General features: G+C 45.5%; 2 protein-coding genes across 2 annotated transcripts in view; both read left to right on the top strand.

The window, feature by feature from the left end:
* The window catches only part of LOC135552681 (uncharacterized), a 3,364-nt gene extending 2,058 nt beyond the window's left edge, over positions 1-1,306 (top strand). The window contains exon 4 of the mRNA XM_064984451.1: positions 1,254-1,306. Within this exon, the coding sequence (XP_064840523.1) occupies positions 1,254-1,306 (53 nt within the window). The remainder of the gene's footprint in view (positions 1-1,253) is intronic.
* A 116-nt stretch (positions 1,307-1,422) lies between these two features.
* LOC135556224 (proprotein convertase subtilisin/kexin type 6-like) overlaps positions 1,423-20,156 on the top strand; it is a 30,156-nt gene continuing 11,422 nt past the window's right edge. The window contains exons 1-7 of the mRNA XM_064989239.1: positions 1,423-1,667; positions 1,743-1,925; positions 2,239-2,341; positions 6,410-6,606; positions 13,169-13,256; positions 13,460-13,563; positions 17,800-17,929. Coding sequence (XP_064845311.1) covers positions 1,493-1,667; positions 1,743-1,925; positions 2,239-2,341; positions 6,410-6,606; positions 13,169-13,256; positions 13,460-13,563; positions 17,800-17,929 — 980 coding nt within the window. The 5' untranslated portion in view covers positions 1,423-1,492. The remainder of the gene's footprint in view (positions 1,668-1,742; positions 1,926-2,238; positions 2,342-6,409; positions 6,607-13,168; positions 13,257-13,459; positions 13,564-17,799; positions 17,930-20,156) is intronic.

The following is a 20,156-nucleotide window of genomic DNA, read 5'->3' as shown; positions in this document are numbered from 1 at the left end:
GAGAGGGGAAGAAAGAAGGGGGAGAGGGGGAGATGGGAAGAAAGAAGGGGGAGAGGAGAAGAGGGGGGGAAGAAAGAAGGGGGAGAGGGAGAGAGATGGGAAGAAAGAAGGGGGAGAGGGAGAGAGATGGGAAGAAAGAAGGTGGAGAGGGAGAGAGAGAGGGGAAGAAAGAAGGGGGAGAGGGTGAGAGAGGGGAAGAAAGAAGGGGGGAGAGAGAGAGAGAGGGGAAGAAGGGGGAGAGGGAGAGAGAGGGGAAGAAAGAAGGGGGAGAGGGTGAGAGAGGGGAAGAAAGAAGGGGGAGAGAGAGAGAGGGGAAGAAAGAGGGGGGAGAGAGAGAGAGAGGAAGAAATAAGGGGGAGAGAGAGAGAGGGGAAGAAAAAAGGGGGAGAGAGATGGGAAGAAAGAAGTGGGAGAAGGAGAGAGTGGAAGAGAGAAGAGGGAGAGGGAGGGCGAGAGAGAGGGGAAGAAAGAAGAGGGAGAGAGAGATTTTGTAGCTTTATTCAAACTGCTAGCTACAATAGTTCAAAGAGACACGCACACACCGCTGAAGAGAGTTAGCCCCTTGGACATGAACTCCCTCCATGCAGCATGTGGCACAAACACAGACAGACAGATAGCCCTTGAAAATCCATTCTAGTACACCTGTTCAGCAGCTAGTTGTTGGAATATGTCACACCCTCCTCTGACAGTTGGCTCTGGTGCCGATGCGGGGCTCTTTCTCACGTATAGATGCAGAAACCTGCTGGCTCGGCTGCTGTTCAGATTCCCAGTTGTTTCATCAGTATAATTATACAGGCTGGGTGACAGATATACCAAAGGTTGGATGTCCTTTTTTCTCCCTTTATTTTGTATATTCATAATGTTCAACCATCCTAGCCAACAGTAGACTGTCACTCTGTGAGTGACAGTTAGTTTAGCTCTCAGGGAAGGTGTGATGTCAATGATGTCAGTGCTAACTGCTCGACCAACCCCAGGGCACTGATGTCCTTTCTCTGTTCCTCTCCTGTAAAGGGGCAATCTGTTTACCAAACCTTTTGGTGGAAACAGCTGAGGGATGGAGCTAGACAAATGTAACCACTCTCAACTAAGTGATGTTCTTCAAGAATCAATGGCTGTATCGTTAATGTGACGTCCTAAATGGAATGTACCAATCCCAGATTGCCCCTTTAAACACAGCTGTAGAGTAACCAAAACAGCTTCCTGAAACCTCCTGATAGCGTGTACAAACATTATTCCCAATCACACCAACACAGTAGCAGCCACACCAGACCTCACCACATGCCACCGAGAGCTGAAGCCACTGTGAGCCCATTGATGTGATATTATCTCCTGTCGCGGTTAGCTTTAAAGCAGCCAGTGTTTACATTTCTCTTCAATTAGCCTCTTTGAATAATTCAATATTTTTCTTCAGGGGGGCTGAGAAAGTACAAAGGCGTTAAGATTTGTCTGTTTGCGCTGTGAAACAGAATTTAATTGCCTTAGAAGTTGAGAAATGACTTACTTTCTCTCTCGCTCCCTCTCTCTCTTCAGGTTGTTTGATAACTCTAATGAAGGTTTTAGGAACTGGGAGTTCATGACTGTTCACTGCTGGGGGGAGAGGGCAGAGGGCCAGTGGATCCTGGAGATCATAGACTCTCCCTCATCTCTACGCAACCCAGAGGTGCTGGGTAAGAAAACACACACACAAACACAGTGATCTCTTCATACTGTGTTTTTATGGAGATTTCTTCTCCTTGTTCTAGGTAAACTGAAAGAGTGGACGCTGGTCCTTTATGGCACCTCGGGGCACCCGTACCAGTCTCACGGGAGCCAGCACTCTCGCTCCAGGATGCTTGAGATCCCAACCCCCAGCCGGGACCCCAACGGGCCCGAACCACCCCCGGAGGTCCTCAAGCACCAGGAGGAGGAAGAGGAGGAGTACAGCGGTAGGAGAGGCTCTGCCATAAACTGTTCGCTCTGAACTGTTACAACACTGTAGTCCGACAACACAACTCAACCTCCTTCTAACCTCTGTGTGTGTGTGTGTTTTGTGTGTACCTTTGCCTTTGTGCGTGTGTGTGCTTGCTTTTGTGCGTGTGTGTGTGTGTGCGTGTGTGTGTGTGTGTGTGTGTGTGTGTGTGTGCGTGTGTGTGTGTGTGTGTGTGTGTGTGTGTGTGTGTGTGTGTGTGTGTGCGTGCGTGCGTGCGTGCGTGCGTGTGTGCGTGTGTGTGTGTGTGTATTCTCTGTAAACCCTCTCAGGGCCCTGCCACAGTGAGTGTGGGGACCAGGGCTGTGACGGGCCAGATCCTGACCACTGTCTGAACTGTATCCACTACAGCCTGGGCAGCCTCAAGACAGGCAGGTAAACAAACAGACTGGGACCAAAGATACATTTAACTAACCCAAGATGGAACAATAGGAACCGCTGAATGTTTCATATACAGTATGAGAAAATTTGTGGAATGGCCCGGTCCATCTCACTCCATCTTCTCCCTCTGTCTACCACTGGACTTCCTCTCATATTTGGTGATGAGTGGAAGCCCCCACCGGATGCTTCAGATTTGTGACCCATCTTGGTTTCCTCTTTTATCTGTGCTGTGACTCTGATCATATCGGATTCAAACTCAGTAATTATGTATTGTTCTGTTTCTGCTCAACATCAAGACAGGAAGGCACAATAGCATGTTGAGGAATGAGAGCATGTTGAAGAGTGGGAGAATTTTGAAGAGTGGGAGCTGTTAGGAGTGTGTATTGGAGGTGAAGTCAGGTGCAGGAGAGCAGAGTGTAATGAACAGGCACACTTTTTATTCCGGTCAAAATGACAGCACAAAATAACATAAAATGTGCCCAAAACACGGAACATAGACAAAAAGTAATGCGCGGAACAATATCCACAATATCAAAATACACGTAACACAAACAATCCTATACAAAGTCATGATGGGGAACAGAGGAATAAATACATATGAATTGATTGGGGTATGAAAACCAGGTGTGCAGGGAACAAGACAAAACAAATGGATACATGAAAAATGGAGCGGCGATTGCTAGAAAGCCTGTGACGTCGACCGCTGAACGCTGCCTGAACAAGGAGAGGAGCCGACTTCGGCGGAAGTCGTGACAGGAGCATTTTAAAGGGTGGGAGAATTTTGAAGAGTGGGAGCATTTTGAAGAGTGGGAGCATTTTGAAGAGTTGGAGCATGTTGGGGAGTGGGAGCATGTTGAGGAGTGGAAGCATTTTGAAGAGTTGAAGCATGTTGAGGAATTGGAGCATGTTGGGGAATGGGAGCATGTTGAGGAATGGGAGCATGTTGAGGAATGGGAGCATGTTGAGGAATGGGAGCATGTTGAGGAATGGGAGCATGTTGAGGAATGGGAGCATGTTGAGGAATGGGAGCATGTTGAGGAGTGGGAGCATGTTGAGGAATGGGAGCATGTTGAGGAATGGGAGCATGTTGAGGAATGGGAGCATGTTGAGGAGTGGGAGCATGTTGAGGAATGGGAGCATGTTGGGGATGGGGAATGGGAGCATGTTGAGTGGAAGCATGATGGGAGCATGAATTTGCAGGGAACAAGACAAAACAAATGGTTGAAAAATGGAGCGGCGATGCTAGAAAGCATGTGACCGCCGAACGCTGCCTGAACAAGGGGAGCATGTTGACAGGAGGGAATTTTGAAGAGTGGGAGCATTTTGAGTGGGAGCATTTTGAAGAGTTGGAGCATGTTGGGGAGTGGGAGCATGTTGAGGAGTGGAAGCATTTTGAAGAGTTGAAGCATGTTGAGGAATGGGAGCATGTTGGGGAATGGGAGCATGTTGAGGAATGGGAGCATGTTGAGGAATGGGAGCATGTTGAGGAATGGGAGCATGTTGAGGAATGGGAGCATGTTGAGGAATGGGAGCATGTTGAGGAATTGGAGCATGTTGGGGAATGGGAGCATGTTGAGGAATGGGAGCATGTTGGGGAATGGGAGCATGTTGAGGAATGGGAGCATGTTGAGGAATGGGAGCATGTTGAGGAATGGGAGCATGTTGAGGAGTGGGAGCATGTTGAGAAAGCATGTTGAGGAATGGGAGCATGTTGAGGAATGGGAGCATGTTGAGGAATGGGAGCATGTTGAGGAATGGGAGCATGTTGAGGAATGGGAGCATGTTGAGGAATGGGAGCATGTTGAGGAATGGGAGCATGTTGAGGAATGGGAGCATGTTGAGGAATGGGAGCATGTTGAGGAATGGAAGCATGTTGAGGAGTGGGAGCATGTTGAGGAGTGGGAGCATGTTGAGGAATGGGAGCATGTTGAGGAATGGAAGCATGTTGAGGAATGGGAGCATGTTGAGGAATGGAAGCATGTTGAGGAATGGAAGCATGTTGAGGAATGGGAGCATGTTGAGGAATGGGAGCATGTTGAGGAATGGAAGCATGTTGAGGAATGGGAGCATGTTGAGGAATGGAAGCATGTTGAGGAATGGGAGCATGTTGAGGAATGGAAGCATGTTGAGGTATGGGAGCATGTTGAGGAATGGGAGCATGTTGAGGAATGGGAGCATGTTGAGGAATGGAAGCATGTTGAGGAATGGGAGCATGTTGAGGAATGGGAGCATGTTGAGGAATGGGAGCATGTTGAGGAATGGGAGCATGTTGAGGAATGGAAGCATGTTGAGGAATGGGAGCATGTTGAGGAATGGAGCATGTTGAGGAATGGGAGCATGTTGAGGAATGGGGCATGTTGAGGAATGGGAGCATGTTGAGGATGGAAGCATGTTGAGGAATGGGAGCATGTTGAGGAATGGGAGCATGTTGAGGAGTGGAAGCATGTTGAGGAATGGGAGCATGTTGAGGAATGGAAGCATGTTGAGGAATGGGAGCATGTTGAGGAGCATGTTGGGATGGAAGCATGTTGAGGAATGGGAGCATGTTGAGGAATGGGAGCATGTTGAGGAATGGGAGCATGTTGAGGAATGGAAGCATGTTGAGGAATGGAAGCATGTTGAGGAATGGGAGCATGTTGAGGATGGGAGCATGTTGAGGGATGGAAGCATGTTGAGGAATGGGAGCATGTTGAGGAATGGGAGCATGTTGAGGGATGGAAGCATGTTGAGGAATGGGAGCATGTTGAGGAATGGGAGCATGTTGAGGGATGGAAGCATGTTGAGGAATGGGAGCATGTTGAGGAATGGGAGCATGTTGAGGAGTGGAAGCATGTTGAGGAATGGGAGCATGTTGAGGAATGGAAGCATGTTGAGGAGTGGAAGCATGTTGAGGAATGGGAGCATGTTGAGGAATGGGAGCATGTTGAGGAGTGGAAGCATTTTGACTGTGTCCATTCTTATTCAGAAAACCTGTATTACTTCTGTAGCTCTTTATTTTACGGTACAGAATTGACCTGGTATTTACTTCGAAATTATCTGGTATTTACTTAGAAATTACATTGTAAAATGGTAATTACACAATAATACTTATAAAAATAAAGGAGAGTCATGTGCTCTAGGAGCTCAGATGCAAAAAAATGTATGTCCAACGTTTGGACAGACAAGCTGTCTTCATCAGGGTATAATCACAAACACTGCGGGATGACTCATTTATGTAGTGTCAAAAGACACACAGGTGTCTGTAATCATGGCCAGGTGCGGCCTGATATCATTCGGTAATTCTCATATATTAAAATAGCATATAAAAAACATAAATGGATAGCGTACGATCATAGATACAATTCGGCTACATAAGCCTACAAACATTAACAATAGCAAAATCACAAAAACCACTAGAATGGCTTCAGATCAAAGTCTACGTTGAGACCGAAGGGAGGGAGCGAGAGTTTTTACACAGTAATAACCTAAGAACACTGACTTGTTTAATTGATACTCCAACCAAAGAACACATCGCCACCATTTGGTACCAGGTACTTACCAATTGTGTGAAATTCTTTGAATTAAATACCAGAAAGTACCATTTGATACCTCTTTATTTCCTAACAAATCTCAGGTCATTTCTGTACCATAAAACAGTGCTACCATAATACTTCTAATAGAAGATTACAGGAGAGGAATAATGAAGATAATATAGGAATAATGAATTAGACATGAAATCTACTTGCCCTCTTTTTATGATGTTGTAGTCTTTCTGACTAATTCATTCAACTAGTCTTTTTCCCCATTTACTTGATCTGTTGTTTATGTGAAATTCATTAATCAATTTAATTGATTAGATAAAACAGTAAAATAAACAATTGCCAACTTGCAGAGAGGTTACATTTCACATAATGAACAGATCGAGAATATGGGAAATAGGTCCTTTTGAATGAATAAATCCATTCGTTCATGCATCCATTCATCCATCCATTCATCCAGTCTCTACAAATCGGCTAATGTGTGTTTTACTGTATTATCAACTAAATTTACTGTAATTAGAACTCATCAATCAATCCATGACAGGACGTGTGTGAGCCACTGTCCGCTGGGCTTCTACGATAACTTGGAGGCCAGGAGGTGTCGACGCTGTCACAAGGGCTGTGAGAGGTGTGTGGGACGCACCCCCACCGAGTGTCGCTCCTGTCGCAGGGGGCTCTACTTCAACCCCCTCAACACGACCTGCTCTGAGACCTGCCCTGCTGGGTACTTCACTGACGACAGTAAGTCAAGTGGAGTTGCTTGAAAAAGTTGTGCCTAACCACAGATCAAGGATCAGTTTCCCCAAACTAACCACAGATCTAGGATCAGTTTCCCCAAACTAACCACAGATCTAGGATCAGTTTCCCCAAACTAACCACAGATCTAGGATCAGTTTCCTCAAACTAACCACAGATCTAGGATCAGTTTCCCCAAACTAACCACAGATCTAGGATCAGTTTCCTCAAACTAACCACAGATCTAGGACATGTTTACTGTAACTCTGCTGCTAGTGATGTTACTGTGAAGAGAAATGGTTAGGAAAATAAAAGAGATCTTGGTAGAAGTTGTCTAAAAGGATCAGTTTACCCTAACTAACCACAGATCTAGGATCAGTTTACCCTAACTAACTAAGCCCTAAATAACTGTATCACATCCGGCCGTGATTGGGATTCCCATAGGGCGGGGCACAATTGGCCCAGCGTCGTCCGGGTTTGGCCGGGGTAGGCTGTCATAGTAAATAACTGACTTGCCTAGTTAAATTACGGTAAAAAAAAATTTATATATATATATATATATATATATATATATATATATACAAAAAATATAATTTAAGCTATTAGTGTTATCTCTCCAAGAAGAAACAATGTACTACTTTACTTTAAGTGGCCCTCATACCTATTTAACTACACGGTAATAGCTGTAGTAATAGCGTTGTATTGACGTAGAATCTGCTTAGTAACATAGTAACAGTTAGATTGAGTGTGTGAAGATATTTTTTATAGAAGGAAATAAGGGAATGATTTGCGTCTCAAAAAGGTTGATGTGATGAGGTTTTTGCGTGACCACACAACAGGTCAATGTTCAACTCCCACGCTGCCTGTTCTCCTGGACGTCAGGGATTAACTGAGTACGGTGGAGTGGGTTCATGTGTTGATTTGTGAATGACACACACGCATGGACGCACACACACACGCACGCACACACACACAGTCGAGCACGCATTGACGTCATCTGTCATAACCTGAGATACCCTCTGACGTACAGAGCACTCACAGAGCCTCTCTCATCTGTTTTTCAGCCATACTGTGTGTGTGTGTGCAGGACCAGATAGGCTGGTCCGTTGTTAGCCCAGTCGGCCTGTCTAAACTTTTTTGTTTTTTTTTGCACAAAATGATCATTATCTGGCTAATAATGGAGGACTGGGCCGGTGTGTTAGAAATCCCAGGGCTGATCTTTTGTCCCAGTCTGACCGTGTGTGTGTGTGTGTGTGTGTGTGTGTGTGTGTGTGTGTGTGTGTGTGTGTGTGTGTGTGTGTGTGTGTGTGTGTGTGTGTGTGTGTGTGTGTGTGTGTGTGTGTGTGTGTGTGTGTGTGTGTGTGTGTGAAATGGCTGAAACTGGGTTGCAGGCTCATTTACGGAGGTTGTTTTATGCTGTTGGACAGGAGAGAGAGAGAGAGAGAGACAGACAGACAGACAGACAGACAGACAGACAGACAGACAGACAGACAGACAGAGGTGACCTAAATGCCATAACCGGACAAGAACCTGACACCCTCAGCACACAGGGGGACAAACACCTGCCTGGAGGTGACAGCATTCCCTCCCCCATATACCCCTCTAGGCACAACTGTGACAACATAACCAACAAAAACGGGTCACAACTCCTGCAGCTCTGTTGCATGTTGGGTGTGTACATAGTCAATGGTAGGCTTCGAGGGGACTCCTATGGTAGGTACACCTATAGCTCATCTCTTGGCAGTAGTACTGTAGACTACTTTATCACTGACCTCAACCCAGAGTCTCTCAGAGCGTTCACAGTCAGCCCACTGTCACCCCTATCAGACTACAGCAAAATCACAGTCTACTTGAACAGAGCAATACTCAATCATGAGGCATCAAAGCCAAAGGAACTGAGTAATATTAAGAAATGCTATAGATGGAAGGAATGTAGTTTGGAAACCTACAAAAAAAACTAATAGTCAACAACAAATTCAATCCCTTTTAGACAATTTCCTGGACAAATCGTTCCACTGTAATAGTGAAGGTGTAAACTTGGCAGTAGAAAACCTTAACAGTATATTTGACCTCTCAGGTTCCCTATCAAGTCATAAAATCTCAAATAGAAAACCAAAGAAAATGAACAACAATGACAAATGATTTGATGAAGAATGCAAAAATCTAAGAAAGTAGTTGAGAAACCTGTCCAACCAAAAACATAGAGACCTGGAAAACCTGAGTCTACGCCTTCACTATGGTGAATCACTAAAACATTACAGAAATACACAGAATCCATAGACTCTAGCCACTTCTGGGAAAATTGGAACACACTAAACAAACAACAACACAAAGAATTATCTATCCAAAATGCAGATGTATGGGTAAACCACTTCTCCAATCTTCTTGGCTCTATAACAAAGAACAAACAGCAAAAACATATACATGATCAAATACAAATCTTAGAATCAACTATTAAAGACTAGCAGAACCCACTGGATTCTCCAATTACCTTGAATGAACTACAGGACAAAATAAAAACCCTCCAACCCAAAAAGTCCTGTGGTGTTGATAATATCCTCAATGAAATGATCAAATATACAGACAACAAATTCCAATTGGCTACACTAAAACTCTTTAACATCATCCTTAGCTCTGGCATCTTCCCCAATATTTGGATCCAAGGACTGATCACCCCAATCCACAAAAGTGGAGACAAATTTGATCCCAATGGGATATGCGTCAACAGAAACCTTGGGAAAATCCTCTGCATTATCATTAACAGCAGACTTGTACATTTCCTCAGTGAAAACAATGTACTGAACAAATGTGAAATTGGCTTTTTACCAAATTATCATACGACAGACCACGTATTCACCCTGCACACCCCAATTGACAAACTAACAAAACAAAACAAAAGCAAAGTCTTCTCATGCTGTCACGCCCTGACCTTAGAGATCCTTTTTATTCTCTATGTTTGGTTAGGTCAGGGTGTGACTCGGGTGGGAAAGTCTATGTTTTCTATTTCTTTGTTTTTGGCCGTGTGTGTGTGGTTCCCAATCAGAGGCAGCTGTCTATCGTTGTCTCTGATTGGGGATCACATATATGTTGTCATTTTCCTTTTGGGTTTTGTGGGATCTTTTTGTTTTCTGTTTAGTGCCTGTACCTGACAGAACTGTGCGCTTTCGTTTTCACTTTTGTTATTTTGTTTGAGTGTTTTTTGAAAATAAAACCATGAAAACTTTCCACGCTGCGCTTTGGTCCACTCCTTTCGACGAGAGCCGTTACACATGCTTTGTTGATTTCAAAAAAGCCTTCGACTCAATTTGGCACGAGGGTCTGCTATTCAAATTGATGGAAAGTGGTGTTGGGGGAAAAACATATGACACTATAAAATCCAAGTAAACAAACAACAAGTGTGCGGTTAAATAGGTAAAAACACACACATTTCTTCCCACAGGGCCGTGGGGTGAGACAGGGATGCAGCTTAAGCCCCACCCTCTTCAACATATATATCAACGAATTGGCGTGGGCACTAGAAAAGTCTGCAGCACCTGGCCTCACCCTACTATTAATCTGAAGTCAAATGTCTAATGTTTGCTGATGATCTGGTGCTTCTGTCACAAACCATGGAGGGCCTACAGAAGCACCGAGATATTCTGCACAGATTCTGTCAGATCTGGGCCCTGACAGTGAATCTCACTAAGACCAAAATAACAAAAAAAGGTCAATTTGCCAGGACCACAAATACAAATTCCATCTAGACACCGTTGCCCTAGAGCACACAAAAAACTATACATACCTTGGCCTAAACATCAGCGCCACAGGTAACTTCCACAAAGCTGTGAACGATCTGAAAGACAAGGCAAGAAGGGCATTCTATGCCATCAAAAGGAACATAAAATTTGTCATACCAATTAGGATCTGGTTAAAAATACTTGAATCAGTCATAGAACCCATTGCCCTTTATGGTTGTGAGAACTGGGGTCCGCTCACCAACCAAGAACTCACAAAATGGGACAAACATCAAATTGAGACTCTGCACGCAGAATTCTGCAGAACTCTCCTCCGTGTACAACATAGAACACCAAATAATGCATGCAGAGCAGAATTAGGCCAATAGCTGCTAATTATCAAAATACAGAAAAGAGCCGTTAAATTCTATAACCACCTAAAAGGAAGCGATTCCCAAACCTTCCATAACGAAGCCATCACCTACAGAGAGATGGACCTGGAGAAGAGTCCCCTAAGCAAGCTGGTCCTGGGGCTCTATTCACAAACACAATCATACCCCACAGAGCCCCAGGACAGCAACACAATTAGACCCAACCAAATGATGAGAAAACAAAAAGATAATTACTTGACACATTGGAAAGAATTGACAAAAAAACAGAGCAAACTAGAATGCTATTTGGCCCTAAACAGAGAGTACACAGCGGCAGAATACCTGACCACTGTGACTGACCCAAGCTTAAGTAAAGCTTTGACTATGTACATACTCAGTGAGCATTGCCTTGCTATTGAGAAAGGTTGCCGTAGGCAGACCTGACCCTCAAGAGGAGACCAGCTATGTGAACACTGCCCATAAAATGAGGTGGAAACTGAGATGCAATTCCTAACCTCCTGCCAAATGTATGTCCATATTAGAGACACATATTTCACTCAAATTACACAAATGCACAATGAATTCGAAAACAAACCCAATTTTGATAAACTCCCATATCTACTGGGTGAAATTCCACAGTGTGCCATCACAGCAGCAAGAGGTGTGACCTGTTTCCACAAGAAAAGGTCAACCAATGAAGACCAAACACCATTGTAAATACAACCCATAGTTATGCTTATTTATTTTCCCTTTTGTACATTAACCATTTGTACATCGTTACAACACTGTATACAGTGGGGCAAAAAGTATTTAGTCAGCCACCAATTGTGCAAGTTCTCCCACTTAAAAATATGAGAGAGGCCTGTCATTTTCATCATGGTAGGCTTTGTTACTTTGGTCCCAGCTCTCTGCAGGTCATTCACTAGGTCCCCCCGTGTGGTTCTGGGATTTTTGCTAACCGTTCTTGTGATCCTTTTGACCCAATGGGGTGAGATCTTGCGTGGAGCCCCAGATCGAGGGAGATTATCAGTGGTCTTGTATGTCTTCCATTTCCTAATAATTGCTCCCACAGTTGATTTCTTCAAACCAAGCTGCTTACCTATTGCAGATTCAGTCTTCCCAGCCTGGTGCAGGTCTACAATTTTGTTTCTGGTGTCCTTTGACAACTCTTTGGTCTTGGCCATAGTGGAGTTTGGAGTGTGACTGTTTCAGCTGTGGACAGGTGTCTTTTATACTGACAACAAGTTCAAACAGGTGCCATAAATACAGGTAACGAGTGGAGGACAGAGGAGCCTCTTAAATTTATTATTTTTTTTAATTTTAGGCAAGTCAGTTAAGAACAAATTCTTATTTTCAATGACGGCCTAGGAACAGTGGGTTAACTGCCTGTCCAGGGGCAGAATGACAGATTTGTACCTTGTCAGCTCAGGGATTCGAACTTGCAACCTTTCGGTTACTAGTCCAACGCTCTAACCACTAGGCTACCCTGCCGCCCCTTAAAGAAGAAGTTGCAGGTCTGTGAGAGCCAGAAATCTTGCTTGTTTGTAGGTGATCAAATACTTATTTTCCACCATAATTTGCAAATAAATTAATTAAAAATCCCACAATGTGATTTTCTGGATTTCTTTTTCTCATTTTGTCTGTCATAGTTGAAGTGTACCTGTGATGAAAATTACAGGCCTCTCTCATCTTTTTAAGTGGGAGAACTTGCACAATTGGTGGCTGATTAAATACTTTTTTGCCCCACTGTATATATATATATATATATATATATATATATATATATATATATATATATATATATATATATATATATATATATATATATATATATATAATATGACATTTGTCATTTCTTTATTATTTTGGAACGTCTGTGAGTGTAATGTTTACTGTTCATTTTTATAGTTTATTTCACTTTTGTATATTATCTACTTCACTTGCTTTGGCAATGTTAAGATGTGTTTCATAAAGCCCCTTGAATTGAGAGAGGGAGACTGAGAGAAAGAGAGAGAGACAGAGAGAGACTTAGAGAGGGAGAGAGAGGGGGAGAGACAGAAAGAGGGAGACAGAGAGAGACACAAAGAGGGAGACAGAAAGAGGGCGACAGAGAGAGAGAGACAGGGAAAGAGAGACAGAGAGACTGAGAGAGAGCGAGAGAGAGAGACAGAAAGAGGGAGACAGAAAGAGAGAGACAGAGAGACTGAGAGCCTGTGAAAGTTGGTTTCATGGTTGTTTGTGTGTTTGGTTTTGGTGGTTGAATGAGCAGTCCTCTAAGAACTATACTGAGTTAAAAATGGATAACTATATTTATTTCTCACGTTCCCTTCCCATCTGCCCCCTCTACCTCCCCTTCCTTCCTTCCTTCCTTCCTTCCTTCCTTCCTTCCTTCCTTCCTTCCTTCCTTCCTTCCTTCCTTCCTTCCTTCCTTCCTTCCTTCCTTCCTTCCTTCATTTCCCTCCCTCCCTCCCTCCCTCTCCCCAGTTCAGAGGAAATGTCTGAGGTGTCATGAGAACTGTATGAAGTGTCTGCGGGACTCAGACAGGTGTACTGCCTGTAACGACGGCTACAGGTAAACTACATGTAATCTCTTTAGGGAATGTCACTGATGAAAAATGTCATGTTGAGAATATAAGCGTGTTTTTGTGTGTGTGTGTGTGTGTGTGTGTGTGTGTGTGTGTGTGTGTGTGTGTGTGTGTGTGTGTGTGTGTGTGTGTGTGTGTGTGTGTGTGTGTGTGTGTGTGTGTGTGTGTGTGTGTGTGTGTGTGTGTGCAGTCTGGCGGGGATGACCTGTGTACCAGAGTGTGCCAACGGAACCTTCTTTCATCTGGAGGAGATGAAGTGTAGTCCCTGTCACACCTCCTGCTCTACCTGCACAGGTCAGTGTCCCTGTCACACCTCCTGCTCTACCTGCACAGGTCAGTGTCCATCACACCTCCTGCTCTAACTGCACAGGTCGGTGTCCGTCACACCTCCTGCTCTACCTGCACAGGTCGGTGTCCCTGTCACACCTCCTGCTCTACCTGCACAGGTCAGTGTCCCTGTCACACCTCCTGCTCTACCTGCAGGTCAGTGTCCCTGTCACACCTCCTGCTCTACCTGCAGGTCAGTGTCCCTGTCACACCTCCTGCTCTACCTGCACAGGTCAGTGTCCATCACACCTCCTGCTCTACCTGCAGGTCAGTGTCCCTGTCACACATCCTGCTCTACCTGCACAGGTCAGTGTCCCTGTCACACCTCCTGCTCTACCTGCACAGGTCAGTGTCCCTTTCACACCTCCTGCTCTACCTGCACAGGTCAGTGTCCCTGTCACACATCCTGCTCTACCTGCACAGGTCAGTGTCCCTGTCACACCTCCTGCTCTACCTGCACAGGTCAGTGTCCCTTTCACACCTCCTGCTCTACCTGCACAGGTCAGTGTCCCTGTCACACCTCCTGCTCTACCTGCACAGGTCAGTGTCCCAGTCACACCTCCTGCTCTACCTGCACAGGTCAGTGTCCCAGTCACACCTCCTGCTCTACCTGCACAGGTCAGTGTCCCTGTCAGACCTATTGCTCTACCTGCACAGGTCAGTGTCCCTGTCACACCTCCTGCTCTACCTGCAGGTCAGTGTTCCTGTCACACCTCCTGCTCTACCTGCACAGGTCATTGTCCCTTTCACACCTCCTGCTCTACCTGCACAGGTCAGTGTCCCTGTCACACCTCCTGCTCTACCTGCAGGTCAGTCTCCCTGTCACACCTCCTGCTCTACCTGCACAGGTCAGTGCCCCTGTCACACCTCCTGCTCTACCTGCACAGGTCAGTGTCCCTGTCACACCTCCTGCTCTACTTGCACAGGTCAGTGTCCCTGTCACACCTCCTGCACTACCTGCAGGTCAGTGTCCCTGTCACACCTCCTGCTCTACCTGCACAGGTCAGTGTCCCTGTCACACCTCCTGCTCTACCTGCAGGTCAGTGTCCCTGTCACACCTCCTGCTCTACCTGCAGGTCAGTGTCCCTGTCACACCTCCTGCTCTACCTGCACAGGTCAGTGTCCATCACACCTCCTGCTCTACCTGCACAGGTCGGTGTCCGTCACACCTCCTGCTCTACCTGCACAGGTCAGTGTCCCTGTCACACCTCCTGCTCTACCTGCAGGTCAGTGTCCCTGTCACACCTCCTGCTCTACCTGCACAGGTCAGTGTCCATCACACCTCCTGCTCTACCTGCATAGGTCGGTGTCCGTCACACCTCCTGTTCTCATAAAGATAGGAGTAAAAAATATTGGCATCCCTGTTTGCAATACTCCGGCACTCTCCTCTTGAGAGGGTAATGGCACTGAGCCTTTTTGTAAAATGTTTTAAAAGGACAGATGAAGTGTGTGTGTGTGTGTGTGTGTGTGTGTGTGTGTGTGTGTGTGTGTGTGTGTGTGTGTGTGTGTGTGTGTGTGTGTGTGTGTGTGTGTGTGTGTGTGTGTGTGTGTGTGTGTGTGTGTGTGTGTGTGTGTGTGTGTGTGTGTGTGTGTGTGTGTGTGTGTGTGTGTGTGTGTGTGTGTGTGTGTGTGTGTGTGTGTGTGTGCGTGTGTGAAGCCACCAGTCATAGGTTCCGTGACAGGTTTCTGGAATGCATTTTTGAGTATTACACTCAATGCCAATAGTAAATGTTTGCATTGTTTCACTCAATGGTCCTCTTAACGTTGAACTATTAATGAATGTCAGGCTCAAATGTCAACGGTCTATATGACCCATATATGGAGGTCATAGTGTCAGAGTGACTTTGCTGTGTCACACTGTCATACCGGCTTGTTCTGGTGAGAACATCTCCCATACTCCAGCACACACAGCGCCTTCAGAAAGCATTCATACCCCTTGACTTATTCCACATTTTGTTGTGTTACAACCTGAATTTTCTCACCCATCTGCACACAATACCGCATAATGACCCCATAATAATAAAACATGTTTTTAAACATGTTTTATTGAAAATGAAATACAGAAATATCTCATTTACATAAGTATTCACACCCCTTTGCTATGACAGTCAGAGCAGAAACTACACCATGAAGTCCAAGGAACTGTCTGTCGATCTCTGAGGTAGAATTGTGATGAGGCATATATCTGGGGAAGGGTAAAAAACTATTTCTGGAATGTTGAAAGTTTCCAAGAGCACACTGGTTTCCATCACTGGCTGTCTGACCAAGCTAAGCAACCAAGCAAGAAGGACCTTGGTCAGGGAGGTGACTTAGAACCCTACAGAGTTCCTTGGCTTAGATGGGAGAACCTGCCAGAAGGACAACAGTCTCCATACTTCACCAATCTGGGTTTTCTGGGACGGTGGCCAGACAGAAGCCACTCCTGAGAAAAGGGTACATGACAGAACACCTGGAGTTTGCAAAAAGGCCCATGTAAGACTCTGGGATCATAAGCAAAAGATTCTGTGGTCTGATGAGACAAAAATGTACTCTTTTGCATGAATGCACCGCGCTACATCTGGAGAGAACCAGGCACAGCTCATCACCTGTCTAACACAATCCCTACCGCCTTGCATGGTGGTGGCAGCATCATACTATGGGGATGCTTTTCAGCGGCATGAACTGGGAGACTGGTGAAGAGCCAAATACAGGCAAATCCTTGATGAGAACCTGCTTCAGAGAGCAAATGACCTTAGACTGGGGGCGTTACGTTTCAACAGGAAAACACCAAGCATACAGCCGAAGCAACGCTGGAAAGGCTTCATAACAAGAATGTCAAAGTCATTGAGATGTCCAGTCAAAGCCCAGACTTGAATCCCATTGAAAATCTGTGGAAAACTTGAAGATTGCTGTTCACCGTTGCTCCCCATTTAACTTAACAGAGTTTGAGAAAAGGAAGAATGGGAAAAAAATCCCCAAATCCATATGTGTAAAGCTGATACAAACAAACCCAAGACGACTCAAAGCTGATACAGACAAACCCAAGACGGCTCAAAGCTGATACAGACAAACCCAAGACGACTCAAAGCTGATACAGACAAACCCAAGACGACTCACAGCTGTAATCGCCACCAAAGGTGCTTCTACAAAGTGTTGACTCAGGGGTGTGAAAAGTCATGTAAATGAGATATTTATGTATTTAATTGAATACATTTGCAAAAATGTCTAAAATCATATTTTCACTTTGTTATTATGGGGTTTTGTGTGTAGATGGGCGAGAAAAAAAATCTATTCAATCAATTTTGATTTCAGGCTACAAAATGTTGAATAAGTCAAGTGGTTTAAACGTTCTGAAGGCACTGTCATTTGGCCAAGTTTCAGCCTCCTGGCAGAGACACTTGTGTGCGAGGTCAAAGACCTGTATTTTCATGTCATCCAACAAATATAAATGTACTGCACTGGCACTTGGATTGTAACCTGTGCTGTGGTCCAAAGACAGGACAACACCATCATTTCACAACCAATTACAACTTCATTTGCCAACTAAAAGGTTGCTTGCCAGTTCTGCTTATCGTGATCATTACTTTCGGCACGGCGTCGACATCTCACGTCTGTGATCTACATGGGTGTCAGATTTAAGTCAATTCGCTCATTGATTTACATTAATGAAATGGTCCCCTAATTATGAGCGCTGTGTCCTGGGGTTAGGCCGTCGGCCGCAGTTGACATTTAGCAGGCGAGGCTCTGGCGTTGCCCTGAGACAGTAGTATTGACAGACAGAGCCAGACAGAGCTGTGGGGAGAGAAAGCTGAGGGATTAGAATGTGTGTGTGTGCATGTCTGTGGAACAAGTGAATTTAGCCTCAAAACACCCAGTAGAGAGAGACGCTTATTACTGTAGTAGAGGAGCTGAATTAGTGGTTCACCTCTCAACCAAGGCCCTAGCACTGATTGTAATGAGAGACAGAGAAAGAGGGGGTGCATTAAAGGGATTGTTCGTCCCCAAAACAAGCCAGACATTTTCCTAAAGGTGTGTATCTGGCTTCAATTCCAAATAAATTGTATCAATTTCTTATATGTTGATCAGCCCAGGAATTTCTTACCCACCAGACAATTTGTTTCCTTGAGGACCATATTATTAACCAAATAATGATACAACTCACCCACTGGGCGAAAGATGGACCCGTCCTTTTCTGTTTGGAACTGTTGCTGTGTGTTGTTGCAGGTCCAGGTAAGGAGGAGTGTATCCAGTGTGCCAGAGATCACCTGCAGCAAGAGTGGAGGTGTGTTCAGACCTGCGCCCCAGGATACTACTCAACAGAGGATGCTGGCTACCACCAGGGGATGTGTCACAAGTGAGTGACCCCATCATCAGACTTAATTGTATTTCATTCATTTAGCAGACACTCTTAGCCAGAGCAACTTACAGTATTGAATCCATACATTCTGGTCCCTTTTGGGAATTGAACCCACAACCCTGGCGTTGCAAGTGCCATGCTCTACGAACTACACTATGGATTTCAAATCCCTTTTAAATCTTAACTGTGGGGCAGAAATTCTAAATGTTATGCTATATGCTGAAAATGGAGCGAGAGATTTTCCTGCACCTGCAATAGGCTTCCATTCAAGTCCCCTTTTCAGGTGCTGTGAAACCAGACGGTTTGACAGAGACAGAGCTGGCTAGAGGACAATATTGTATTTCCTTCTCTTTTGCCTCTTGAGCCCCCTACGGGCCTGGGCCAGAGGCTTCAGCCCCTGCATTAATCTGGCCATAGCATTTTAAGAGATATACAGTACCCTTCTAACACTATTGGGCCAACCCAAACTGTACTGCACTGGATATTTGGATCTTTTCACATTGTCCTGTCCAGCTCTGTTCCAGTGGATCCAAGTCTGGTGGATGTGTAACAGGCTACAGTACAGCTTGGCTCGGCTCTGTAGGGTGAAAAGTGCCAAACAGGAAATTCCGGGTCAGTTTTCCATACAGAATTTCTATTGCTTTTTAGTCCAAGACAATGCTTAATTTCCGGAAAATCAGTTGTCAGTTATAAAATCACAATTAAGGCTTAGTTAAACTCCAAATTATTCATCTACATCTCTTAAAAGTAGTCTAAACTCCAGCTGAGTTCATATTCTGAACCCTCTGTGGCAAAGATTAGCAGCCTCTAATTAGATAGAATTAGATGGTGCCAATCTTTCCTATTCATGTGGGATTAAGGCGTAAAGAAATCTCTAAACTACATTCAACATCAGCGCTTCTCTTACTCTCTCTCTGTTTCTTTTCACTTTCATTTTCTATTTCCACATGTCTCGCTCTCCTTTCGCTCTCCCTTCTCTCTAACTCCCTTCTCCCTCTCCTCTCTTCCTTCTCTCTCTCCTCTCTCTCCTCTCTGTCCCTTCTCCCTCCCTTCTCTCTAACTCACCTTCTCCCTCTCCTCTCTTCCTTCTCTCCCTTCTCTCTCTCCTCTCTGTCCCTTCTCCCTCCCTTCTCTCTAACTCACCTTCTCCCTCTCCTCTATTCCTTCTCTCTCTCCTCTCTCTCCCTTCTCTCTCTCCTCTCTCTCCCTTCTCCCTCCCTCCCTTCTCTCTAACTCCCTTCTCCCTCTCCTCTATTCCTTCTCTCTCTCCTCTCTCTCCCTTCTCTCTCTCCACTCTCTCCCTTCTCCCTTCCTTCTCTCTAACTCCCTTCTCCCTCTCCTCTATTCCTTCTCTCTCTCCTCTAACTCCCTTCTCTTTCTCCTCTCTGTCCCTTCTCCCTCCCTTCTCTCTAACTCCCTTCTCCCTCTCCTCTATTCCTTCTCTCTCTCTCCTCTCTCTCCCTTCTCTCTCTCCACTCTCTCCCTTCTCCCTTCCTTCTCTCTAACTCCCTTCTCCCTCTCCTCTATTCCTTCTCTCTCTCCTCTAACTCCCTTCTCTCTCTCCTCTCTGTCCCTTCTCCCTCCCTTCTCTCTAACTCCCTTCTCCCTCTCCTCTATTCCTTCTCTCTCTCCTCTAACTCCCTTCTCTCTCTCCTCTCTGTCCCTTCTCCCTCCCTTCTCTCTAACTCCCTTCTCCCTCTCCTCTATTCCTTCTCCCTCCCTTCTCTCTAACTCCCTTCTCCCTCTCCTCTATTCCTTCTCTCTCTCCTCTCTCTCCCTTCTCTCTCTCCACTCTGTCCCTTCTCTCTCTCCACTCTGTCCCTTCCCCCTCCCTTCTCTCTAACTCCCTTCTCCCTCTCCTCTATTCCTTCTCTCTCTCCTCTCTCTCATCTCTCTCCCTTCTACCTCCCTTCCCTCTAACTCCCTTCTCCCTCTCCTCTCTTCCTTCTCTCTCTCCTCTAACTCCCTTCTCTCTCTCCTCTCTGTCCCTTCTCCCTCCCTTCTCTCTAACTCTCTTCTCCCTCTACTCTATTCCTCTCTCTCTCCTCTCTCTCCCTTCTCTCTCTCCTCTCTCTCCCTTCTCCCTCCCTTCCGTCTAACTCCCTTCTCCCTCTCCTCTCTTCCTTCTCTCTCTCCTCTAACTCCCTTCTCTCTCCTCTCTCTCCCTTCTACCTCCCTTCCCTCTAACTCCCTTCTCCCTCTCCCATCTTCCTTCTCTCTCTCC

The sequence above is a fragment of the Oncorhynchus masou genome, chromosome 2 (genome assembly GCF_036934945.1).
Source record: "Oncorhynchus masou masou isolate Uvic2021 chromosome 2, UVic_Omas_1.1, whole genome shotgun sequence".
In the NCBI taxonomy this organism is placed as follows: domain Eukaryota; kingdom Metazoa; phylum Chordata; class Actinopteri; order Salmoniformes; family Salmonidae; genus Oncorhynchus; species Oncorhynchus masou.
This window is presented reverse-complemented; position numbering and strand designations above follow the sequence as displayed.